The sequence below is a fragment of the Pristiophorus japonicus genome, unplaced genomic scaffold (assembly GCF_044704955.1).
Source record: "Pristiophorus japonicus isolate sPriJap1 unplaced genomic scaffold, sPriJap1.hap1 HAP1_SCAFFOLD_119, whole genome shotgun sequence".
NCBI lineage: Eukaryota > Metazoa > Chordata > Chondrichthyes > Pristiophoridae > Pristiophorus > Pristiophorus japonicus.
Genome location: NW_027250853.1, coordinates 1,041,445 through 1,068,749, shown reverse-complemented (window position 1 = coordinate 1,068,749; position 27,305 = coordinate 1,041,445). Strand labels below are relative to the sequence as shown.

General features: G+C 49.9%; 1 protein-coding gene across 1 annotated transcript; it reads left to right on the top strand.

Annotated features, from left to right (window-relative positions):
• Positions 1-11,332: 11,332 nt before the first annotated feature.
• On the top strand, positions 11,333-23,937 carry LOC139242066 (complement C1q tumor necrosis factor-related protein 3-like). The gene is made up of 4 exons (XM_070870211.1): positions 11,333-11,352; positions 11,440-11,517; positions 14,053-14,146; positions 21,258-23,937. Exons 1-4 carry the CDS (start codon positions 11,335-11,337, stop codon positions 21,647-21,649), a joined length of 582 nt encoding a protein of 193 aa, XP_070726312.1. The 5' UTR covers positions 11,333-11,334; the 3' UTR covers positions 21,650-23,937.
• The last annotated feature ends 3,368 nt before the right edge of the window (positions 23,938-27,305 follow it).

Genomic DNA, 27,305 nt, shown 5'->3' with positions numbered 1-27,305 from the left:
TTATGAGGAAAGATTGGATAGGCTGGGTCAGTTTTCTTTGGAACAGAGGAGGCTGAGGGGAGACCTGATTGAGGTGTATAAAATTATGAGGGGCTTGGATAGGAGGGACGTGGTTCCCTTGGCAGTGGGGGCATAGATTTAAAGTAATTGGGGGAGGTTTAGAGGAGATATGAGGAGAAATATTTTCACCCAGAGGGCGGTGGGGGTCTGGAACTCACTGCCTGAAAGGGTGGTAGAGGCAGAAACCCTCACCACATTTAACACTTACTTGGATGTGCTCCTGAAGTGCCGTAACCTGCAGGGCTACGGATCGAGAGACAGAAAGTGGGATTGGGCTGTCTGGCTTTGGTCGGCCGGTGCAGACACGATGGGCTGAATGGCCCCCTTCCATGCTGTAAATTTCTCTGATTCTATAAACTGAAGCCCCTCATCCCTGGTAACATCCCGGTAAACCCCCTCTGTGCCCTCTCTAAGGCCTTTACATCTCTCCTGGAGTGCGGGGCCCAGAATGATCCACAATACTCAGGCTGAGGCCTAACCAGGATTTATAAAGTTCTGGAATGATCTCTGCTTTTATATTCAGATCTCACTTCGGTTCTTTGGAACAGAGAGGTGACCTAATGGAGCGTTTCAAGGTGACGAGAGGTTTTGATCGAGTAGGTAAAGACTGTTCCCTCTGGCCAGTGGCTGAATAACCACAGGTCAAAAATTCAATATCACCGGCAAAAGATCTCGAGGGAGATGTGGGGATATTGTTACACTTACCGCGGTGTACGGCTCCGGCACGTTCCACCAGAAACCCTAACCCTAACCCTAACCCTAACCCTGAGGGAGCATTGCACTGTCGGAGGGGCAGTACTGAGGGAGTGCTGCACTGTTGGAGGGGCAGTACTGAGGGAGCATTGCACTGTCGGAGGGGCAGTACTGAGGGAGTGCCGCACTGTTGGAGGGGCAGTACTGAGAGAGTGCTGCCTGTCAGAGGTGCTGTCTTTCGGATGAGACGTTAAACCGAGGACCCGCCTGCTATCTCAGGTGGACAGAAAAGATCCCACGGCACTATTTTGAAAAAGAGCAGAGGAGTTACCCCGGTGTCCTGGATGTCATGTATTCAACCAGCATTGTAACCCATGTATACTCTGACCTAAGTTGTACACTGTGAGAACAATGACTACTAGGTGGTGAACTTGTGGGAGACACTCCTAACCTGAACCTTCAGGTATAAAAGGAGAAGCTCCACCCACTTCCATCACTTGAGTGCTGAGGAATAAAGGACAGGTCACAGACTGACCTTCTCTCAAGCATGGGCCTCGTGTGCATTTATATTGTGTAGTAAGGATGTATCAATGGCGACAAGAAACTGGGATTTAAACCACGCGAGCATGGCCACTAGCAGAACAGAGTGGTTCTGTGTTAAGGAATGGTTGGGACAGAGATTCAACATTGTTAAAGCAGCACACAGTTCTCCAGGCAGACAAGGGCAGTCGGGCATGCACCAACATGTAGTCGAACCCAGAGGGGGAGTTCGACAGAGACAATGGCAAGCTGAACAGCGATTCACGCCATTGCAAGGGACAATGCGGCCAGTAATGGGGCCATCAACACCTGTTAATGGCGCACTCAAGGACAATAACAGGGGCAGTCAGGGACGATCGACTGGCAAGGGATCTTTTGTTTCAAACAGCAGCTCATGTTGGAGGCGTGGAGGCACACACTCAGCCGGAGTTTGTAGAGATGAGCAAAATACCTGCAGAAATTGCAGAAATGAACGCTGGGGGAAATCGCTGGAAGCTGAAGTTCAGCGAGTTCATGTGGAGCACGTATACAGTTCATACACCAGGACGCCACCGATAATGATGAAAGTGCTCCTCAATGGCATCCCAGTATCAATGGAGCTAGACACGGGTGCCAGCCAGTCCCTGATGGGTATCAAACTGTTCGAAACATTGTGGGCGTCCAAGGCCAGGAGGCCAAAATTATCGCCGATTGACGCACAGCTGTGGACTTACACAAAGCAGATCATTCTGGTGCTAGGCAGTGCCACGGTAGTCGTGACCCACAAAGATTCGGAGAACAGGTTGCCACTCTGGATTGTCCCGGGGGACGGTCCCGCACTACTGGGGAGGAGTTGGCTTGCTGTCATGAACTGGAAATGGGGCGATGTCAATGCAATTTCCTCTGTGGAGCGAGCATCATGCTCACAGATCCTGGACAAATTTGACTCATTATTTCAACCCGGCATTGGCACTTTCATGGGGACCAAGGTAGTGATTCACATAAACCCGGACGCCAGGCCAGTACACCATGAGGCCAGACGTGATGCGGGAAAAGATAGACGGCGAATTGGGCCGCCTGCTGGGGAAGGCATCATCTCGTCAGTCGAATTCAGTGACTGGTTGAGCCCGATCGTGCCGGTGCTCAAGGCGGATGGGTCGGTCAGGATATGTGGTAATTACAAGGCCACCATCAATCGGGTGTCACTCCAAGACCAGTACCCGCTACCGAGAGCGGAGGACCTCTTTGCGACGCTATCCGGTGGCAAACTTTTTTCAAAATTGGACTTGACCTCAGCTTACATGACCCAGGAGCTGGCGAGTGAGTCGAAGAAGCTGACCAACATCACGACACACAAGGGGTTGTTTGAGTACAACAGATGTCCGTTCGGGATTCGCTCGGCCGCCGCGATCTTCCAACGAAATATGGAAAGCCTCCTCAAGTCGATTCCAGGGACGGTGGTTTTTCAGGACGACATCCTCATTACGGGTTGCGATACTGAAGAACACAACCACAACCTGGAGGAGGTGCTACACAGACTGGACCGGGCTGAAAAAGGCAAAGTGCGTCTTCCTAGCTCCAGAGGTAGAATTCCTGGGGATGAGGGTAGCAGCAGACAGGATCAGACCTACTGCGTCCAAGACGGAAGTGATCCAGAGAGCACCCAGACCCTGTAACACGACGGAGCTGCTCCTGAACTATTTTGCTAACTTTCTTCCCAAATTGAGCACACTGCGAGAGCCGCTACACGTGCTCCTACGCAAAGGTCGCAAATGGGTCGGGGGGACAGCCAGGATAGGGCTTTTAATAGAGCACGCAATTTGTTATGTTCCAACAATCTGTTAACTCTATATGACCCATGTAAGAAACTTGTGTTAACGTGCGATGCATCGTCTTATGGTGTCGGGTGTGTGTTGCAGCATGTCAATGCCAAGGGTCTGTTACAGCCAGTAGCTTATGCCTCCAGAAGTCTGTCCCAGGCAGAAAGGGGCTACAGGATGGTAGAAAATGAGGCGCTCGCATGTGTATATGCGGTAAAGAAAATGCACCAGTACCTGTTTGGCCGACAACAAGGCCATAAATGCAAATGCATCGGCCCGCATACAGAGGTGGGCACTCACGTTAGCTGCCTCTGACTACACAATTCGCACAGACCGGGCACCGAAAACTGCGCCGATGCACTCAGCAGGCTCCCACTAGCCACCACTGAGGGGGCTACCGAGCATGCTGCTGAGATGGTCATGGCTGTTGAAGCTTTCGGAAGCGAAGGCTCACCCGTGACAGCCCGTCAGATTAAAGTCTGGACAAATAGAGACCCGCTGTTGTCTCTCGTCAAGAAATGTGTCCTGAATGGGGACTGGGCAGCCACGTACAGGGCATGCCCTGAGGAATTTAAACCATTTCACAGGCGCAGGGATGAACTCTCGATTCAGGCCGATTGCCTACTGTGGGGAAACCGCGTAGTCATGCCCCAGATGGGCAGAGAAGTGTTCATCAGAGAACTCCACAATGAGCACCCGGGCATTGTCATGATGAAGGCTATTGCCAGGTCACACGTTTGGTGGCCAGGGATAGACGCAGATCTGGAACTTTGTGTTCGCAGGTGCAACACGTGTGCCTAGCTGGGCAATGCGCCCAGGGAAGCCCCCCTTAGCCCCTGGCCATGGCCCACCAAGCCTTGGTCACGCATCCATGTGGACTACGCAGGTCCTTTCATGGGAAAAATGTTTTTGGTTGTAGTAGACGCCTACTCCAAATGGATCGAGTGTGACATTCTCAAATGAAGCACATCCTCTGCCACGGCAGAAAGCCTACGGGCAGTGTTCGCCGCCCACGGTCTACCGGACATCTTGGTCAGCGACAATGGCCCGTGCTTCAAAAGCACTGAATTCCAGGACTTCATGGCAGGCAATGGAATTAACCATGTCAGAACGGCACCGTTCAAGCCGGCCTCAAATGACCAGGCAGAACGAGCAGTGCAGATAATCAAACAGGGGATGCTCAGAATCCAAGGGGGTTCCCTATAAAGCCACTTATCACGTTTCCTCTTGGCCTACAGATCCCGACCACACTCGCTAATAGGGGTTCCACCCACAGGGCAGCTAATGAAAAGGACGCTCAAAACCCGGTTATCCCTTATACACCCAACCATGAAAGAAATTGTCGAGAGCAGGCGCCAGTCACAATATCACTACCATGACAGGAATGCGAGGGCGCGATGTATTGATGTAAATGACCCTGTTTTTGTCCTCAGCTATGCTGCAGGGCCCAAATGGCTCGCAGGCACTGTGATTGCCAAAGAGGGAAATAGGATTCTGGTTGTTAAACTTACCAATGGACAAATCTGCTGCAAACACGTGGATCAAACAAAAAGGAGGTTCAGCAACCCCATAGAAGAAGCAGAGGAAGAACACGATGTAGAGTTCACTCCACCACAGGTGACCGAACACCGGAACCAAACGGAGGAGAGCCCAGTCACTGTGGGCAGTCCGGACAGGCCTGAGGCACCGCAAACAGCAGACACTCAGGCCAGCGTCCAACAACCAGAGCCGCAACTCAGGCGCTCTACAAGAGAGCGTAAACCACCAGAGAGACTCAACCCGTGATCCCAATAAGACTTTGGGGGGGAGGTGATGTCATGTATTCAACCAGCATTGTAACCCATGGATAATCTGACCTAAGTTGTACACTGTGAGAACACTGACCACGAGGTGGTGAATTTGTGGGAGACACTTCTAAACTGGACCTTCAGATATAAAAGTTGAAGCTCCACCCACTTCCATCACTTGAGTGCTAAGGAATAAAGTACAGGTCACAGATTGACCTTCTCTCAAGCATGGGACTCGTGTACATTTATACTGTGTAGTTAGGACGTATCACTGGCCAATATTTATCCCCAAATGAACATCACACAAACACATTATCTGGTCATTATCACATTGCTGTTTGTAACCATTCTCCGCCTGCTCCACGATGACATGCGAGCTGTGATCCTGACTAACAGATCCACCACAGACCCAATCCACGTCCGGACTGGGGTCAAGCAGAGGTGCATCATTGCACCAACGCTCTTCTCGATCTTCCTTGCTGCAATGCTCCATCTCACCCTCGGCAAGCTCCCCGCTGGAGCGGAACTAATCTACAGAACAAATGGAAACTGTTCAACCTCCGCTGCCTCCAGATCAGATCCAAAGTCAAAACATCCTCTGTCATCAAACTACAGTACGCAGACAATGCCTGCGTCTGCGCACACTCGGAGGCCAAACTCCAAGCCATTGTCAACACCTTCACCGAGGCGTACGAGAGCATGGGCCTTACACTAAACATCTGTAAGACAAAGGTCCTCTACCAACCTGCCCTAGGCATAGAACACTGCCCCCCCGGTTATCAAAATCCACGACGCGGCCTTGGACAATGTGGACCATTTCCCATACCTCGGGAGCCTACTATCAGCAAGGGCAGACACTGATGACAAGATCTAACATCGCCTCTAGTGTGCCAGTGCAGCCTTCGGTCGCTTGAGGAAGAGAGTGTTTGAAGACTAGGACCTCAAACTCGGCACCAAGCTCATGGTTTACAGAGCAGTGGTGATATCCGCCCTCCTGTATGGCTCAGAGATATGGAGTATGTACAGCAGGCACCTCAAAGCACTGGAGAAGTACCATTGGCAGGATAGGTGCACCAACGTCAGTGTCCTCGCTCAGGCTAAAATCCCCAGCATCGAAGCACTGACCACACTCGATCAGCTCTGCTGGACGGGCCACATCGCCCGCATAGAAACCTAGAAATTTACAGCGCAGAAGCATGCCTGACAGGAGACTCCCAAAACAAGCGCTTTACTTGGAGCTCCAACGCGGAAAGTGAGCCCCAGATGGGCAGAGGAAACGCTTGAAGAACACCTTCAAAGCTTCCTTGAAAAATTGTAACATCCCCACCAACACCTGGGAGTCCCTGGCCCAAGACCGCCCAAAGTGAAGAAAAGCATCTGGGAAGGCGCTGAACACCTCGAGTTTCTTCGCCAAGAGCAAGCTGAAGCCAAGCGTCGACAGCGGAAGGAGCGTGCGGCAACCCAGGCACCCACCCACCCGTTCCTTCAACCACCGTCTACCCCACATGTGACCGAGACTGTAGGTCCCGCATTAGACTCTTCAGTCACCCGAGAACTCATTTCTAGTGTGGAAGCAAGTCATCCTCGACTCCGAGGGACTGCTTATGATGATGATGCTGTTTGTAAAAGCTTGCTGTGCGCAAATTGGCTGCTGTGTTTCCTAAAACAGTGATTGCACTTCAAAAGTACTTCATTGGCTGTAAAGAGCTTTGGGATATCCAGTGGTCGTGAAAGGCGCTATATAAATACAAGTCTCTTTTTTTACTTTCCACAGATACGGTCTGACTTGCTGCATAGAAACATAAAAACAAAGAAAATAGGTGCAGGAGTAGGCCATTCAATAAGATCATGGCTGATCATTCCGTCAGTACCCCTTTCCTGCTTTCTCTCCATATCCCTTGATCCCCTTAGCCGTAAGGGCCAAAAACTTGCAGTAGATTCGCCGCGAGCAGTTTCCACCAGTCTCTGATTTGTTTTCAGATTGCCAGTGTTATGTCTTTACACATGACAGCAAATCAACACGAGGCACATACTGCAGACAAGGTCACTCTGTGACCTGTACCTTTATTCACAGGACCAAGAAGTGATGACCCTGCGTGGGACCTCCCTTTATATACCTGGATGACCAGGTGAGGAGTGTCTCCCACAAGTTCACCCCCTGTGGTCAAGGTGTGCATTTCTCAGGTGTATACAGTGTACAGTGTTGTTACATAAAGGTTACAGTTATGTGAGGTTACAAACATGACATCACCTCCCCCCCAACGTCTTTGGGTCAAAGATTGAGTCTTTCAGGCGGTCGACGATCTCTCGTGGAGCGCCGCAGTTGGGGCTCTGGTTGTTGAGCCTTGGCATGTGTCTTTGTCACTTGTGGTGATTCCGGCTTGTCCGGCTGACTGCAGGGACTGTACATGCTGCTGACGGTTCTTGTTGCTCGTTCACTGGCAGTGGTGTGGGCAGCATCTCATGATTTTCCTCAGGTTCCTCATTGTCCATGCTGAACCTTTTTTTTACTTGGTCCAGATGCTTGCGGCATATCTGCCCATTGTTGAGTCTGACCACTATGACCCTATTCCCCTCTTTACCAATTACAGTACCCTCGAGCCACTTGGGCCCCACAGCGTGATTAAGAACAAATACAGGGTCATCGATTTCTATCCATCTCCCCTTTGAGTAACGATCGTGGCACTCATGTTAGGACTGGCGCTTGTCCTCAACAATGTCTGACAAGACTGGATGAATGAGGGACAGCCGAGTTTTAAGTGTACGTTTCATGAGTAGTTCCGCTGGCGGGACTCCTGTGAGCGAGTGCGGTTGGGACCTATAGGCCAGCAGGAGGCGCGATAGATGGTATTGAAGGGAGGGTCCTTGAATCCGGAGCATGCCTTGCTTTATGATTTGGACCGCATGTTCCGCCTGGCCATTGGAAGCCGGCTTGAACGGCGCTGTCCTGACATGTTTGATGCCATTACCCGACATGAACTCCCGAAATTCAGTGCTAGTGAAACACGGGCCGTTGTCGCTAACTAAGATTTCCGGCAAGCCGTGGGTCGCAAAGACCGCACGCAGACTCTCCACTGTGGTGGATGTCGTGCACGAATTCACTATGATGCACTCGATCCATTTCGAGTACGCGTCAACAACAATGAGAATTATTTTTCCCATGAACGGGCCCACGTAATCTACGTGAATACGTGACCATGGCTTGGTGGGCCAGGGCCACGGGCTGAGTGGGGCCTCCCTGGGGGCATTGCCCAGTTGGTCACACGTCGTGCACCTGCGAACACAGTGTTCCAGGTCTGCATCAATTCCCAGCCACCAGACATGTGACCGGGCAATGGCCTTCATAAGCACGATGCCTGGGTGCTCGCTGTGGAGTTCCCTGATGAATGCTTCCCTACCCCTCTGGGGCATGACTACCCGGCTGCCCCATTGTAGGCAGTCGGCTTGGATGGAGAGTTCATCCATCCGTCTGTGAAACGGTCTGACCTCTTCAGGGCATGCTCCGTGTGCGGGCGCCCAATCCCCAGTCAGGACACATTTCTTAATCAGAGATAGGAGGGGATCTCTGTCCAGGTTTTGATCTGGCGGGCTGTGATGGGGGAGCCTGCACTGTCAAAGACATCGACAGCCAAGACCATCTCCGCGCTTTGCTCCGCTGTCCCCTCAGTGGTGGCCAGTGGAAGCCTGCTGAGCGCGTCAGCGCAATTTTCAGTGCCGGGCCGGTGCCGGATGGTGTAGTCATACGCAGCCAGCGTGAGAGCCCATCGCTGTATGCGAGCTGACGCATTGGCATTGACAGCTTTGTTGTCGGACATCAGGGATGTTAACGGCTTGTGGTCCGTTTCTAACTCGAACCTTCTGCCAAAAAGGTACTGGTGCATCTTTTTCACCCCGTAGATATGTGCGAGTGCTTCATTTTCAACCATCCCATACCCTCTTTCTGTTTGGGAGAGCGACCTGGAAGCATAAGCCACAGGTTGGAGTTGGCCCTCATCATTACTCTGCTGCAACACGCACCCAACCCCATAGGATGATGCATCGCATGTCAAAACCATTATCTTACAGGGGTCGTACAGGATCAATAACTTATTAGAACAAAGCAGGTTCCGCGCCCAATTGAAAGCCCGTTCCTGACAGTCCCCCCAAAACCAATCGCAACCCTTGCGCAGGAGCACGTGTAATGGCTCCAGCAATGTACTTAAGTTCGGTAGAAAGTTCCCGAAATAGTTCAATCGTCCCAGAACTGAACGCAACTCTGATGTGTTGCCGGGCTTGGGCGCGCGACGGATCGCCTCCGTTTTGGATTCGGTGGGCCAGTTCTCGTCTGCGGCAACCCTCCTGCCCAAAAACTTGACCTCTCGGGCCAAAAACACACACTTGGACTTCTTTAGTCGCAGGCCTACCCGGTCCAGTCGGCGTAGCACCTTCTCCAGGTTGTGGAGGTGTTCCTCGGTGTCTCGACCTGTGATAAGGATGTCGTCCTGAAATACGATTGTTCCGGAGATGGATTTTAGCAGGCTTTCCATGTTCCTCTGAAAGATAGCGGCTGCTGAACGAATGCCAAACGGACACCTGTTGTAGACAAACAGCCCCTTGTGCGTGGTGATGGGGGTCAGTAGCTTGGATTCTTCAGCCAGCTCCTGGGTCATGTAGGCCGAACTGAGGTCCAACTTGGTGAACAGCTTGCCGCCTGCCAGCATGGCAAAAAGATCCTCCGCTCTCGGAAGCGGGTTTTGGTCCTGAAGGGACACTCGGTTGATGGTGGCCTTGTAGTCACCACAGATCCTGACCGAGCCATCCGTTTTTAGAACAGGGACGATGGGGCTTGCCCAGTCGCTGAATTCAACGGGTGAAATTACGCCCTCTCTTAGCAACCTGTCCAACTCACACTCAATTTTCTCCCGCATCACATACGGCACAGCTCTGGCCTTGTGGTGCACTGGTCTGGCGTCCGGGGTAATGCGTATCCTTACTTTGGTGCCTTTGAAAGTCCCGACGCCAGGTTGAAATAATGACTCGAACTTTAGTCGGACCTGTGAGCATGAACTTCGCTCCACAGATGAAATGGCGTGCACATCCCCCCATTTCCAGTTCATCTCGGCTAGCCAGCTCCTCCCCAAAAGCACAGGACCGTTTCCTGGGACAATCCAGAGTGGCAGCCGGTTCTGAGATCCATTATGTGTGACCACCAACATTGCACTGCCTAGCAGTGGGATGATCTCTTTGGTGTACGTCCATAATTGCGTGTCAATGCGTTCTAGTTTGAGTCTGCTAGCTCTGAGTGGCCACAGTTTCTCGAATTGTTGGACACTCATAAGCGACTGGCTGGCTCCTGTGTCCAGCTCCATGCGTACCGGGATGCCGTTTAACAGTACTCTCATCATCATCGGTGGCATTTTTGTGTATGAGCTGTGGATGTTTGCCACCTGGACCCACTGAACTTCAGCGTCCATTGCTGTGTCCCAGGCATACCCCTGCCTTGCAGACCCCTCTTGTGGTTCATCCACTTCGTAAACCAGCCTCGCTGCGGGCTTCCTGCACATCCTGGCTAAATGTCCACTCAAGTTACAATTTCTGCAGATGAATTGTTGAAACCGGCAAGTCTTCGCAGCATGTGTGCCTCCGCACCTCCAGCATAAGCTGAGATTGTTCTGAACAAAAGAGCTGTTATCAGGCATTCCTCTCTGATTGTCTCTTTGATTACTCTTGAGCACTCTGTTTGTGGGTGTCAAATGGTCCCATCCCGGGACGTATTGTCCCTTGTGATGGTGTAAATGTCCATTCAACCTGCCATTGTCTCTGTTGCGGGCCCACCCTATAGTCTGTTACTGCCTGGTTGGTGGCGAATTGCCCTTGAATTTCCACCAGTCTCTGATTTGTTTTCAGATTGCCAGTGTTCTGTCTTTACACACTACAGCAAATCAACATGAGGCACATACTGGAGACAAGGTCACTCTGTGACCTGTACCTTTATTCACAGGACCAAGAAGTGATGACCCTGCGTGGGACCTCCTTTTATATACCTGGATGACCAGGTGAGGAGTGTCTCCCACAAGTTCACCCCCTGTGGTCAAGGTGTGCATTTCTCAGGTGTATACAGTGTACAGTGCTGTTACATAAAGGTTACAGTTATGTGAGGTTACAAACATGACAGCCAGCATGTGAAGTGTTTTACTCTTGTTGATTTGGGGGACTGGGTGGTGGTGCTGGGATGGGCGAGTAATGTTGACCTGACTTGTGTGCGGTTTCAGAGAAGCAGCATTTTCTCACCTCGGGGCCTCTCTGGCATTCTAGCCTTTGCTGAACATTGTTGATTTTCGCACCACTTGGCTGTGGTTTCCTGGCTATAGAGACCTTTGGACGAAGGGGCAGGGTCTTGTGAGAAATACCACTATAAAGAGAATCTAAAAAGCTGGACCCGCTCACACAGCAACAGCACGTGTGAAGACAGCAAGATGGCGTCACGGAGACTGGTAGAGCTGACCTAGAGTTATCCAAATCATCTTTTAGTCTTTTGGCCTGTTCAATCTATCTAAATATGTTTTTGATTTATTCCACAGAGAAATCTGGTGTTTTTGATCATCCTCCAGAGCATCAGTCTGATCCACGCATCCAGGAATCTGCGTAAAGATTTCCAGGTGAGGATAAAAACTGAATTGTAAGTCTGTCTCTCTCTCTCCATCATTGGTTCCGTCTGTCTCTGTATCTCTCTAGTTATCTCTCTCTCACTCTCTCTTTCAATCGCTGACTCCCTCCCTCTCCCTCCCTCCCTCTCTCTATCTCTCTCTCCCTCTCTCTATCTCTATCTCTCAATCTCTCCCTTTGTCTCTCTCTCACTCTGTCTCTCTCTCCCTCACTCTGTCTCTTTCTCTCCCTCACTCTGTCTCACTCTCTCCCTCACTTTGTCTATTTCTCTCTCTAGTTATCTCTCTCTCCCTCTCTCCATGTCTCTCTGTCCCCCTCTCTATCTGTCTCCCTCTGTCTCTCTCTCTCTCCATCTCTCTCTCCCTCTCTCTTTCTGTCTAAGTCTCTCGCTCCCTCCCTCTCTCTATCTCTCTCTCCCTCTCTCTATCTTTATCTCTCAATCTCTCCCTTTGTCTCTCTCTCACTCTGTGTCTCTCTCTCCCTGTCACTCTATCTGTCTTTCTCTCCGTCTCTGACTTAACTTCTCTCTGCTCCTCTCTCCCTTTCTCTCTGCCTCTCCATCTCTGTCTCTCCCTCTCGCATTGTCTCTGTCTGTCTCTCTGCCTCTCCTCTCTAGTTATTTCTGTCTCTCTCTGTCTGTCTCTTTCTCTCTCTCCATCTCTGTCTCGTCCTCCCTGTCTCCCCTCTCTATCTCCCTGTCTCTCTCTCCACACCCGCCCCGCCCCCCGTCTCTCCCTCTCTCTATCTCTCTCCCTCTTTCTATCTTTCACTCTCTCCCTCTTTCCATCTCTCTCTCTCCCTGTAACTCTGTCTCTCTCTCTTTCTTTCTCTGAATTGACCTCTGCCTCTCACGGTTCCTCTCTCTCTCCCTTTCTCTCTGCCTCTGTCTGACTCTACCTCTCCATCTCTCTCTCTGTCTCCCTCTCTCCCCCACTGTCTGTCTCTCTCCCTGCATCTCCCTCTCTGCCTTTCTCTATCTGTCTCTCCTTCTCTGTGCCCCTCTCTGTCTCTCCCTCTCTCTCTGCCGCTCCCTCTCTCTCTCTGCTTTTCTCTCTCTCCCTCTGTGCCCCTCTCTCTCTATGTCTCTCCCTGTCTGTCTCTTTGTCTCTCCCTCTCTGCTTTTCTCTTTCTCTTTGTCTCTACCTCTCTGTCTCTTTGTCTCTCCCTCTCTCTGTGCCTCTCCCTCTCTATCTCTGCCTTTCTCTATCTGTCTCTCCCTCTATGCCCCTCTCTCTCTCTATGTCTCTCCCTATCTCCCTCTGTCTGTCTGTCTCTCCCTCGCTCTCTCTGTCTGTCTCTCCCTCGCTCTCTCTGTCTGTCTCTCCCTCGCTCTCTCTGTCTATCTCACTGTCTTTTGGTTATTCTCAATATATCGTGTTCTTTCTCTCCATCTCTCTGTATTTCTCTCTCTCCCTTTGTCTTTCTCTCTGTCTCTCACGGTCTTTCTCTTTTTGTCTCTCGCTCTTTTTTTCTCTTGATCCCTCTGCTCTTTCTGTCTCTTGGCATTTCACTCTCTCTCCCTTCCCCTCTTAGTCTTTCTCCCCGTCTCTCGAACGTATTCCCTCCCTGTATCTCTTGGACTTTCTGTCTCTCGTTGTACTGTGGGAGATTGTACCGTGAGACGTTGTAATATCCTACGGCAATGTTAAATCAGTAGTCTCACCATTCTAGGAATGTGGTTAATATCCCATTGGTCCTGTAGGAAAGGGTTTGCTTTAGTGAAATGATTGTACATGGTCTGTGGAAAGGACATTCCTCATTGGACAAATGACCTTCTCCCATTCATCTGATGTCCATTGTCTTAACTTTGGGAATAAGGAGAGGATTGCCCTCCTGGAAATGTATTGGAGATGGCTTCCATGGTGAAGCTCATGGTCTGCGGGAGGAGTTAGACATGTTGGAGGAATGAGACTTCCTCAGCCCATTCTGTCTTACATGTCTGGTGTCAGCTGTGGCTCAGTGGGTAGCACACTTGCCTCTGACTCAGAAAGTTGTGGGTTCAAGTCCCACTCCAGGAACTTGAGCACATAAATCCAGGCTGACACTCCAGTGCAGTGCTGAGGGAGTGCTTTCAGATGAGACGTTAAACCGAGGCCCCGTCTGCTCTCTCAGGTGGACGTAAAAGATCCCATGACACTATTTCGATGAAAAGCAGGGGAGTTATCCCTGATGTCCTGGTCATCATTTATCCCTCAATCAACATAACAAAAACAGATTATCTGGGTCATTATCGCATTGCTGTGTGTGGGAGCTTGCTGTGCGCAAGTTGGCTGCCGTGTTTCCTACATTACAACAGTGACTACACTCCAAAAGTACATTGGCTGTAAAGCACTTTGAGACAGCCGGTAGTCGTGAAAGGCGCTATATAAATGCAAGTCTTTTGTTTTTTTAATATTCTTCAATCCATTGCCTCCCTATCTTTAAAAATCCCTCGGGTTAGTACAGCCCCCAGGGACAAGCTCATGAGAACAAATTGGACCATCGCTTGTCTAACGATATTAAATTAAAATTTTCCCTATTATTTTTAGGCGGATGTCCATGAAATGAGTGGTCAAAGGAATGAGCTGGAATTTATCGAGGAATCGCAGGCCAAGGTGGAACGTCTGCCCTCTGGGCCAGTCAGTGAGTAGTATTTCAACTGAGAAAAAGGCTTTTCTCAACCAGTTTCTCAACTGAGTTTCTCAGCTCAGGTCAGCGTTTGGGGAAACAATAATTGAGAGATAATTGTGGGCGAGTTCCTCATCACAGTTATTTGTTTGCTGCTGAACAATCTATAGTAATTATCCTGTTAAATTACTGCATCTCACTCTCTACCTGCTATTCGGTTCTAAATAATGGTGAGGGCGATGGGGAGTATCATAGAATCATAGAATCGGGGAGTATATAGAAAGATTATGACACAGGAGGCCATTCGGCCCATCGTTTCACTACCAGTCACAAAAGAGCCACCCAGCCTAATCCCACTTTCCAGCACGAGGTCCGTAGCCCTGTAGGTTACGGCTCTTTAATACACATCCAAGTACTTTTTAAATGTGATGAGGTTTCTGCCTCCACCACCCTTTCAGGCCGTGAGTTCCAGACTCCCAGCATCCTCTGGGTGAAGAAATGTTCCCTCAACTCCCCTCGAATCCTTCTACCAACTACTTTAAATCTGGTTATTGACCCCTCTGCTAAGGGAAATAGGACCTTCCTATCAACTCTATCTAGGCCCCTCATAATTTTATACACCTCAATTAAATATCCCCTCAGCCTCCTCTGTTCCAAGGAAAACAACCCCAGCCTATCCAATCTTTCCTCATAGCTAAAGTTTTCCAGTCCTGGCAACATCCTTATAAATCTCCTCTTTACCTTCTCCAGTGCAATCACATCTTTCCTGTAATGTGGTGACCAGAACTGCACGCAGTACTCCAGCTGTGGCCCAACAAGTGTTTTATACAGTTCAAACATAACCTCCCTGCTCTTGTGTTCTATGCCTTGGCTAATAAAGGAAATCATTCCATATGCCTTTTTAACCACCTTATCGACCTGTCCTGCTACCTTTAAGAATCTGTGGACAGATACTCCAAGGTCCCTCTGTTCCTGCACACCTCTCAGTATCCTCCCATTTATTGTGTATTCCCTTGCCTTGTTGCCCTTCCCCAAATGCATTACCTCACACTTTTCTGGATTGAATTCTATTTTGCATTTTTCTGTCCAACTGACTAGTTCATCGATATCTTCCTGCAGTCTACACCTTTTCTCCTCACTGTCAACCACACGGCCAATTTTTGTATCATCTGCAAATTTCTCGATCATGTCCCCTACATTTAGGTCTAATTCATTAACATAAACTACAAAAAGTATGGAACCGAATACTGAGCCCTGCGGAACCCCACTGGAAACATCCTTCCAGTCGCAAATACTCCCCTCAACCATTACCCTTTGCTTCCTGCCACTGAGCACATTTTGGATCCAATTTGCTACTCTCCCTTGGATCCCATGGGCTTTTACTTTTTTGATCAGCCTGCCATGTGGGACCTTGTCAAAAGCCTTCCTAAAATCCATGTTATCTACATCAAACGCACTGCCCTCATCGACCCACTTTGTTACCTCCTCAAAGAACTCAATCAAGATAGTCAGACACGACCTTCCTGTAAAAAATCCATGCTGACTGCCCTTGATTAATCTGTGTCTTTCTAAATGAAGGTTTATACTGTCCCTCAGAATTGATTCCAGTAATTTGCCCACCACCGAGGTTAAACTAACTGACCTGTAATTAATCGATTTATCCTGTCCTGCATTTTTAAACAATGGTCTAACGATAGCAGTTCTCCAATCCTCTGGCAACACGCTGGTAGCCAAGGAGGATTGGAAAATGATGGTCAGAGCCTCTGCAAGTTCCTCCCTTGCTTCTTTTAATAGCCCAGGATATATTTCATCCGGTTCTGGTGATTTATCTATTTCCAAGGATGCTTAACCCCTTAATAATTCCTCTCTTACTATGTTTATCATGTTCAATATTTCACTCTTCCTCCTGAACTTCAACGTCAGCATCGTCCCCTTCTTTTATGAAGACAGCCACAGAGTATTCGTCAGGGTTAGGTCAGGGTCAGGGTTGTGGTTGGGGTCAGGCTTAGGGTTGGGTCAGTATTAGGGTTGGGGTTTGGGTTAGGGTTGGGGTTCGGGTCGGGGTCACGGTTTGGGTGGGGGTGAGGTTCGGGGTTGTGGTCAGGGTTAGGGTCAGGCTTAGGATTGGGGTCAAGCTTAGGATTGGGGTCAGGCTTAGAATTGGGGTCATGGTTAGGGCTGGGGTCAGGGTTGGGTTGGAGTCAGGGTCGGGGTTGGGGGTCAGGGTCAGGGTTAGGGTTGGAGTCAGGTTTGGCTTCAGGGTTAGGGACGGGGTTGGGGTCAGGGTTAGGGTTGGGGTCAGGGTTAGGGTCGGGGTCAGGGTTACGGTTGTGGTCAGGGTTAAGGCTGGGGTCACGGTTCAGGTTGGAGTCAGGGTTGGGGTCAGGGTTATGGTCAGGGCCAGTTTCAGGATTGGGGTCAGGGCCAGGTTTAGAGTTGGGGTCAGGGTTGTGTTGTTTCGGGCAGTGGAGCAATGTTTCCCCGTTATCTTCGATTTTTGATCGGCTGACACTTTCCATTGCTTACTATTCCGTCTTTTTTGCCTTTATTTGCTCCGTCTCTTGATTGTACTCCAATCCTGGAGTACCCTGTTACTAAAGGATGGGTTGTGCTACTTCGGGTCGTGCAGCAATGTACCATCTTGGTGTTTTTTTATTTTTATGGTTAGGGTTCAGGTTCGATAAATGCAGAGTATTAGAGCATTAGGCCTTTGGATTGCTTTAGATTCGGGTAGGATTAGGAGGAATGGGGTCAATGTTTTGATTTGGGTTGGGATTCGGGGTGGGATCTGTGTTTTATGATTAGGCATTAGGATTGGTTTTGGTGTGGGGATGTATTAGGGTCAGTGTATTCGAGTGTTCGGATTGGTTTTGGTGTAGGGGGTGTATTAGGGTTAGAGTATTCGAGCGCTAGGATTGGTTTTGGTGTGGGGATGTATTAGGGTCAGAGTATTCGAGCGCTAGGATTAGTTTTGGTGTAGGGGTGTATTAGGGTCAGAGTATTCGAGCGCTAGGATTGGTTTTGGTGTAGGGGTGTATTAGGGTCAGAGTATTCGAGCGCTAGGATTGGTTTTGGTGTAGGGGTGTATTAGGGTCAGAGTATTCGAGCGCTAGGATTGGTTTTGGTGTAGGGGTGTATTAGGGTCAGAGTATTCGAGCGCTAGGATTGGTTTTGGTGTAGGGGTGTATTAGGGTCAGAGTATTCGAGCGCTAGGATTGGTTTTGGTGTAGGGGTGTATTAGGGTCAGTGTATTCGAGTGTTAGAATTGGTTTTGGTGTGGGGGTGTATTAGGGTCAGTGTATTCGAGCGCTAGGATTGGTTTTGGTGTGGGGGTGTATTAGGGTCAGAGTATTCGAGTGTTAGGATTGGTTTTGGTGTGGGGATGTATTAGGGTCAGAGTATTCGAGCGCTAGGATTAGTTTTGGTGTGGGGGTGTATTAGGGTCAGAGTATTGGAGCCTACCAAACGGTTTAGTCCATTCCCCGTCCCAGCTTGGTTGTCAGTGTTCAGTCCCCCCAGAGATTTGAGTTATGGCCTGTGACTCCCTGTGGTTATATTTAGGGTTAGTCCGGAGTGGTTCAAGTCCGTGTTTTAAGAGGGTTTGTCGGGTTTCCGTCTGTCCCCTGCTTTGTCTGCTTGTCATGATTCAAATTGCCTGCGATTTGAGCGGGGCCCCCTGTCATCTGTCAGTTTGTCGGGATTCCGATCACTTGTGTTTAAAACTCCGTATCGCTGCGCGATGGGTCTAGTTTTTGTCGTGTGGGTCGGGGTGGGGGGGCTTGTTTGGAGAATTTCTTGTTGTTGTTTTCGTGTAGCGGGTTCCTCGGTCCGAGCTTGGGCCACGTGGGGGAGGGAGGGGAGAAAGGGACAGATTGTTTTCCCCGGTGTGGGGGCTTTTTCCGCGGGGATTTGTGGGTGGAGGGTCAGAAGGAAGCTGGACAGAAATTGGTCGATGTATAAGAAATTCCGCACTCACTCGGGGGTTAGAAGGGGTGGTTCTCGGCCTGCTGTCCGGTTGATCGGTGTGTGTCGTTTTCTCGATGAGGCCTGACGTATGTTTCGCCCTTACTTAGGCTTCATCAGAGGCCGGAGGAAAAAAGGGGTTGGGAAGACAGAGCAGATCAGGCTGAAAGCAATGGGTCGAAAGCTGCAGAGAATTCTCAGGCTGCTTACCTGCGGACAGGTCAGGCGCAGGGTTAACAACGTGCGGTCCCGGCCTGCAAGACCATCAGCAGGCCAGGGCCATTAGAGGGAGCAACGTGCAGCAGCATACCACTGCAGGGAGCATCGTGTGCTGCTGCAGGAGGGCGACGGCTTCGAAGAGGGCGACAGGATTGGATATCACCAAAATCCAGGTTGGTGATTGGAGCGTGCACAGGTACAACAGGAGCAGCGAGCTCGGTGCGAAGGAGCGGCCAGAGATTGTAGAGGGACATGATCGGGGCCCAGGAGAGGCGTGAGTTCGGGGCCCAGAAGAAGCGAAGGCCCAGGGGCAGCATGGGCCAGCCCACACTGTGATATGTGTGCACACTGGGTCTCCAGTCGTCTTGGTTAACCCTTGCCACTGGACCAAGACCTCGCTCTGTCGAGCTCGTGTGGTGGCTGGTGTGCAACGGGCACCACACATTAAAAAAATCCACGCACAGGCATTTTCCACCCTTCAACATGTAGTTTTGGACCTTGAATATCAGGTCCCTCATTGAAACACCTGTAAACTCATCCCTTTTTGGCATGGAAGCAAGTCATCCTCATTTCGAGGGACTGCCTATGATGATTCATTTAGTACCTCACCCACATCCTCTGCCTCCACAAATAGGTCACCATTTTACTCCCTAATAGGCCCTACTCTTTCCTTCGTTATCCTCTTGCTCTTTATGTAATTGATTCTACTTGCCAGTATTTTTTCATGCCCTCTTTTTGCTTTTCTAATTTCCTTCTTAATTTCACCCTGCACTTCCTATACTCTGCTCGGCTTTCTGCAGGGCTGAGCTCACGATATCTGATATAGGATTCCCTTTTTTGCCAGGGGGCTCTAAATTTGTCAGTTCTACCCTTTTTCTTGGTGGGAAGATGTTTACCCTGAACTCCATGTACCTCCCTCTTGAATGCCTCCCACTCCTCTGGCACTGATTTATCTTCAAGTTACTGTTTCCAATCCACTTTTGCTAAATCAGAGTAAAATTGGCTTTCCCCCAGTTTAGAACCCTTACTCCTGTTTTTTCTTTGTCCTTATCGCTAATTATGTTAAATCTAACTGAATTATGATCACTAGCACCAAAATGCTCTCCCACTGATACCCCTTCCACCTGCCCAGCTTCATTCCCTAACACTAAATCCAGAACTGTTCCCTCCTCTTGTTGGGCTTGCTACATATTGGCTAAAAAAAACTTCTCCAGAATGTAATTGAGGAATTCTGTGCCCATTGCACCTTTTCCTCTGATGGTATCCCAGTTAATATTCGGGTCATGAGAACCCACTGCTGTTACTGCCCTATTGTTTTTGCACTTGTCAGAAATTTGCTGACAAATGAGTACGGCCAGATGCAAGTCCATGGCACCATTGGTGGTTCAGCTGTACGGCAGGGTCGAGGTGGATGATCGGGCAAGCAATAGTGATAGGATATTCCATAGTTAGGGGAACAGGCATTTCGACGGCCACAGGCGTGACTCCAGGGTGGTATGTTGCCTCCCTCGTGCCGGGGTCAAGGATGTCACCGAGCAGCAGCAGAACATTCTGAGGGGGGAGGGTGAACAGCCAGAGGTCATGGTTCATATTGGTACCAACAATATAGGTAGTGACTACACTTAAAAAAACACTTCATTGACTGTAAAGTGCTTTGGAATGTCCAGCGGTCGGGAAAGGTGCTATTTAAATGCAAGTCATTCTTCTTTCAATGACACAGGTAGAAAGAGGGATGATTTTAGGGAGCTAGGAAAGAGCTTAATAAGCAGGACCTTAAAAATGAGTTATCTCCAGATTGTTCCCGGTGCCACGAGCTGGTGAGTATAGAAACAGGAGGAGAGAGCTGATGAATGCGTGGCTGGAGAGATGGTGCAGGAGGGAGGGTTTAGATTCCTGGGGCATTGGTGCCAGTTCTAGGGGGGGTGGGGGAGGTGAGACGTGTACAGGCCGGACGGGTTACACCTCAACAGAGCCGGGACCAATGTCCTCACCGGAGGGTTTGCCGGTGCTGGTGGGGAGGGTTTAAACTAATTTGGCAGGGGTTGGGCTCCTGGATGTAGCATTAGAAAGGGGAAACAAGGTGCACAAAGGATTGGGAGAGACAGCGAGCACTAGAGTAAGAAATAATACAGTATTAGGTGGGGTCAGTCTAAGAGAGAATACAAGAAGATTTAATATAGATTTATAGTGCATGTGTGTAAATGCACATAGTGTGAGCCGCAGTCCCAAATAACCACATGGGAATAAGATGTTGTGGCGATAACGGAGAGCTGCTGATAAATGGCCAGTATTGGGGGCTGGAAATTGACCACGCACCCGTTTTTTCTGAAAGCTGTCGTGGTTGTTCGAGTACTCTCCGATTTTACTTTGTTGTTAGTGTGATCTGTAACTTTAGTTACTGGCTGTTTGAAAATGTGCTGCAACATTTTGTAATATCTCCATTTAAAAAATAATTTGCTTTTTATTTTTCCTGCCAAAGTGGATAACCTCACACTTTCCCACATTATACTCCACCTGCCAAATGTTTGCAATTGGCAAAAGAAGCAGAGGGGAGATGAGAATATTTCAGGCAGTGCATTCCAGATTACAACAACTCGCTATAGAAAATATTCTCATCTCCCTCTGCTTCTTTTGCCAATTGCCTGAACTCTGTGTCCTCTGGTTACCGACCCTTCCACCAGTGGAGGCAGCTACTTCTTATTTACTCTATCACAGGAACAGGAGTGGGACATTCAGCCCGAGGCTGAATTTTAACTCTCGCTCCAATTTGAAGGTTCTGCCCCCCTTGTGGTGGACTTGCCCTCGCCCCCAGAGGAAGCAGTTTCTCTCCATGTCCTCGATCCACCTTCACCTTCCAGCAGCAGTTGGTGCTGCTTCTGACAACCTCGATGTTAAAAGGTAATCTCAGCGATGATGTATCGAATGGCCACTTTCTGTCTTTCAGAAGCTGATGTTGTATTCAATGTGATGTGCTCTAACTCAAATCACGTGATAGAACCAGTGAATCCCATCATCTACGATGAGGTCCGCGTGAACCAGGGCCAGGGCTACAGCACCGAGACTGGGAAGTTCACCTGCCCCATGAGTGGCCTGTACTTCTTCAGCTACTCTTCACTCCCGGGCCGGGGGGTGCACACTAACGTAATGCTGATGAAGAATGACCAGGAGGTCAGCTGTATCCACAGCGCGCTGCCCGTGGACAGCTCCCAGCTCTCCGAGAGAAACGTTATCCTCAATCTCCAGAAAAAGGATCAGGTGTGGGTACAACTGCACAATGGCGACCTCCGGAGTAACGCAGGTTCTTTGAGCTTCCAGGGATTCCGTCTGGCTGAGTAAAGGTGCCGAACAGGCACCTTGGGTCTAGGAATTATGCCCCTTCCTGGACATTTTTGCTGGTAGAAAAATGCTTAAATATGGCTGTGCTTTTAATGAATTAACTTGAGCTAGGCTGAGCAATGAGCAATACTTACAGGCACGGTAGCATTGTGGTTCGGGTTGTTCCTGGATTGGTAATCCAGGGACCCAGACTAACGATCGTGAGACGTGAGTCTAATCCTATCACGGCAGCTGGGGAATTTAAATTTAGTTAATTAAATAAATCTGGAATAAAAAGCTAGAGTCAGTTATGTAATTGTTGTAGAAACCCATCTGGCTCACTAATGTCCTTTCGGGATGTAAATCTGCTGTCCTTACCTGGTCTGGCCTATATGTGGCTCCAGACCCACAGCAATGAGGCTGACTCTTAACTGACCCTCTGAAATGGTGTAAGGAAGCCACTCAATTGTATCAAACCGTTACAAAGGAAGTGTACTAAATCCTCACCACACGGACTGCAGTGCCCCAACACCACCTTGTCAAGGACAATGAGGGACGGCCAATAAACGCCGGCCTTGCCAGCGATGCCCACATCCCGTGAATGAAAAAAAAATCTTCGCTAGTGAATGTACGAAGGCACAGTGAGAGGCAGAGAAGGTGTCGGGGGGAGAGTTTGCGGCAGTGTTGAAAGCTGAAGAGTTCTAGATTCCCACTCCCCTGTATGTGAAGAGCTTCCCGACATTTTCCCTGAACGGCCTGGCTCTAATTTTAAGGTCCTGCCCCTTGTTCTAGGCTCCCCCACCAGAGGAAAGTCTCTCTCTATCTATGCTGTCAAATCATCGCATCATCTTAAACACCTCAATTATGTTAATCTTCGATACTCGAGGGAAAGAAGCCGAGTCTATGCAACCTGTCCTCATAATTTAACCCTTTCAACCTGAGTATCATTCTGGTAAATCAGGGCCGATACATCCTTCCTGAGCTGCGGGACCCAGAACAGAATGCAGCGCTCCAGGTGGGGTCTAAACAGAGCATCACACAACGGTAGTATAACTTCCACCCCTTTCTATCCCAGCCCCCTTGCCTGTGCCTCTCCAGTGATTCCAGTGCAGCACACACTCACAGCATGTCACTGGAGCAGGAGATTCCACGTCAGCACAAAGGCCTGGTACAGAGAATCTCACGTTTGAAGTATGCTGGTGCTCTGGTATTGTCCTTCAAATACCAGATCGTTATTAGCATTTGGAAGCAAAGGACTTGGAGATTTTGCACCAGACCCAACTGACCCTATCGGAGTCAGCCCTCCCTCCACCAGGCTCCTTCAGGGATTTCTGTGGTGCTCCAGGGACAGAAGGAGACAGAAAATCTGGCTGCTGCACGGGAGAGCCAAGTGAGCTGGAGCAGCAGTGCTATGATTGGAATATGCTGACCATGTGCCTTCTGCTCCAGCACGATTAAATGAACCCGCAAATGGTTGGCCATTGATTACCCTGCTGATGGACCAGGGGGTGAGTCGCCCTTTCAAACTCCATTACAGTTCTGTGCTTGTGGTCAGTCCTTCCCCTCCGAGTCAGAAGGTGGTGGGTTAAAGTCTGACTCCTGAGACTGAACCCAATAATCCAGGCCGACACTGTCAGTGCTAGTGCTGAGGGAGTGCTGCACTGTCGGAGGGGCCGTCTTCCTGATGAGAAATTAAACGAATCAGGTGGATGGAAAAATCCCACAGCCACTATTTGAAGAAGAGCAGGGGAGTTCCCCCCGCTGTCTTGGCCAATTTTTATTCCTCAATCAACATCGCTAAAAAACAGATTATCTGGTCATTCTCACATTGCTGTTTGTGGGAGCTTGCTGTGCACAAATTGCCAGCATATAAATGGGAGTTCTTTCTATCTCTTTGTTCTATGCAAAATGGCTGCAGCTTTTTCCTCAGACCACAGGCTTACTAATTAAATGGCACCTATCGCAGAGACCTGCTCAATCTCTTCCTGCTTTTTTGAAACAGTTTGCCATGGGAACCTGGAACTGATTGTTGCGAATATTAGCGGCGGGACCTTTAGCATGTGACATCTGGCATTCCCTGGTCACGTATTGTGACCCAGCTATTATCATTTATTTACAATGAGATAAAACCTTTGTTGAAATAGCGGGAAGGCAATGCCATGTGAATGCTGTAAACACTGACTGGGTAATGTAAGCAGTGACATTCCCCCGGCACTGAATCCTGGCAGGGCAAGTCACTGCATTGATCCAGATTGTTGACTGATGATTTTAACATAGAATGCAACATTAAACGCAGTTTTTAATTCAAATACTCTGGCTTTCTTTTGCACACTCAGTATTTGGACACCAACCATTGCCCCATGATCTCTACCACCGAGAAGGACAGGGCAGCAGGTGCAGGGAAAACCACTCCATCCTCCATGTTCCCCTCCAGGTCACACACCGTCCCGACTTAGAGATATATCACTGTTCATTCATCGTCGCTGGGTCAAAATCCTGGAACTCCCTCCCTAACAGCACTGTGGGAGCACCTTCACCACACGGACTGCAGCGGTTCAAGAAGGCGGCTCACCACCACCTTCTCGAGGGCAATGCCCAAGATCAGTGACCCTTTATACCCAGTGTCAGCATCGAGCACCCACAGGGCAGGTACAATACAGAGCTCCGTCTGCATTACCCCAACAGTGTATACCCCACGTTATACCCAGGGTCAGCATGTAACCCTGTACCCACAATGCCCAGGGTCAGTAAACCTTAATCCACATTGCCCAGGGTCAGTGACCTTTTCACAATGCCCAGGTCACTGGCCCTGTATCCACAATGCCCAGGGTCAGTGACCGACCTACAATGCCCAGGGTCAGTGACCTACCCACAATGCCCAGGTCAGTGACCCTGTATCCACAATGCCCAGGATCAGTGACCCTGTACCCACAATGACCAGGCCAGTGATCCAGCACCCACAATGCCCAGGATCAGTGACCCTGTACCCACAATGACCAGGGTCAGTGACCCGGTACCCACAATGCCCAGGGTCAGTGACCCAGTACCCACAATGCCCAGGTCAGTGACCTACCCACAATGCCCAGGTCAGTGACCCTGTATCCACAATGCCCAGGGTCAGTGACCCTGTACCCACAATGCCCAGAGTCAGTGACCTACCCGCAATGCCCAGGGTCAGTGACCCTGTACCCACAATGCCCAGAGTCAGTGACCTACCTACAAAGCCCAGGTCAGTGACCCTGTATCCACAATGCCCAGGGTCAGTGACCCTGTACCCACAATGCCCAGAGTCAGTGACCTACCCACAATGCCCAGAGTCAGTGACCCTGTATCCACAATGCCCAGGGTCAGTGACCCTGTACCCACAATGCCCAGGTCAGTGACCCTGTACCCACAATGCCCAGGGTCAATGACCTACCCTCAATGCCGAGGGTCAATGACCTACCCTCAATGCCGAGGGTCAGTGACCCTGTACCCACAATGCCCAGGTCAGTGACCCTGTACCCACAATGATCAGAGTCAGTGACCTACCCACAATGCCCAGGTCAGTGACCCTGTATCCACAATGCCCAGGGTCAATGACCTACCCACAATGCCCAGGTCAGTGACCTTGTACCCACAATGCCTAGGTCAATGACCCTTTACCCTCAATGCCCAGATCAGTGACACTTTACACAATAAGCCCAGATCAGTGACCTAGTACTCACAATGCCCAAATGAGTGACCTACCCACAATGCCCAGATGAGTGACCCTGTACCCACAATGCCCAGGGTCAATGACCCTGTACCCACAATGCCCAGATCAGTGACCCAGTACCCACAATGCCCAGATCAGTGACCCAGTACCCACAATGCCCAGATCAGTGACCCAGTACTCACAATCCCAGATCAGTGACCTACCCACAATGCCCAGATGAGTGATCCAGTACCCACAATGCCCAGGTCAGTGACCCTGTACCCACAATACCCAGGGTCAGTGACCCTGTACCCACAATTCCCAGGTAAATGACCCTGTACCCACAATGCCCGGGTCAGTGACCCTGTACCCACAATGCCCAGGGTCAGTGACCCTGTACCCACAATTCCTAGGGTCAGTGACCCAGTACTCACAATGCCCAGATCAGTGACCTACCCACAATGCCCAGGGTCAGTGACCCTGTACCCACAATGCCCAGGTCAGTGACCCTATACCCACAATGCCCAGGCCAATGACCCTCTACCCACAATGCCCAGGTCAGTGATCCAGCACCCACAATGCCCAGGATCAGTGACGCTGTACCCACAATGACCAGGGTCAGTGATCCGGTACCCACAATGCCCAGGGTCAGTGACCCAGTACCCACAATGCCCAGATCAGTGTCCTACCCACAATGCCCAGGTCAGTGACCCTGTACCTACAATTCTTTCTCTGTACCTTGGCAAAGAACTCCTTCACAGGAAGATCCCAGGCCCAGCCTGTGCCCAGTGAGCTGCCCTCTCTCATCCGGTGAATGGGGCCGGACTCTCGGGCAGTGCCACCACTTGCGGGAGCGGGAACTGCAGCGTAACATCTCCCATTGGAAACTGTGAGCCGGGATTTACGGCTGTACACCCGGGCCATGCGGGAATTGCCGGCCCCCATATCTCTATAATAGCTATCAGATCATACCCATTTTTTCTATTTGTGCCGTCAACTCATTGATCTTGTTACAAATGCTGTGTGCATTCAGATAAAGAGCTTTTAATTTTGTCTTTCTATCATTTTTTCCTACTCTGACCCAACTTCCTGGTACACTCTTATGTTTGTATACTCTGCCCCTTCCTGCAACCCTCTGGTTATCATTACCCCTATCGCTACCCTACACTGTTGCCTTCTCCTTCTCTTTGATTTTTTTAAATTTCCCCTCACTTGAACCCTCTCCTTCCTCCCACTATTTAGTTTAAAGCCTTATCTACAGCTCTAGTTATTCAATTTTTCCAGGACACTAGTCCCATTCTGGTTCAAGTGAAGCCCATTCCAACGGAACAGCTCCCTCTTACCCCAGTACTGGTGCCAGTGCCCCATGAATCAAAACCCATTTCTCCCACACTAATCTTTGAGCCACGCATTCATCTCTCTGATCTTATTGACCCTATGCAAATTTGCTCATGCCTCAGGTAGTAATCCAGAGATTATTACCTTTGTGGTTCTGCTTTTTAATTTAGCTCCTAGTTGCTCATATTCCCCCAGCAGAACCTCTTTCTTTGTCCCACCTGTCGTTGGTACCCACGTGGACCACGACAACTGGATCTTCCCCCTCCCACTCCAAGTTCCTCTCCAGCCCAGAGGAGATGTCCTTAACCCTGGCACTGGGCAGGCAACACAGCCTTCGGGACTCACTCTTTTGGCTGCAGAGAACATTATCTATCTCCCGAATGATACTAAACATAGAAACATAGACATTAGGTGCAGGAGCAGGCCATTCGGCCCCTTGAGCCTAACGCTGTTCAATAAGATCATGGCTGATCATTCACCTCAGTACCCCTTTCCTGTTTTCTCTCCATGCCCCTTGATCCCTTTGGCCGTAAGGGCCATATCTAACTCCCTTTTGTATATATCTAACGAACTGGCCTCAACAACTTTCTGCGGTAGAGAATTCCACAGGTTAACCACTCTCTGAGTGAAGAAGTTTCTCCTCATCTCCGTCCTAAATGGCTT

Excerpts from the sequence above, each read along its gene's own strand:
- LOC139242066 (XM_070870211.1), top strand. Across the intron at positions 11,518-14,052 it reads ATCTGCGTAAAGATTTCCAG|GCGGATGTCCATGAAATGAG; the intron begins GTGAGGATAAAA and ends TATTATTTTTAG. Across the intron at positions 14,147-21,257 it reads TCTGCCCTCTGGGCCAGTCA|AAGCTGATGTTGTATTCAAT; the intron begins GTGAGTAGTATT and ends TCTGTCTTTCAG.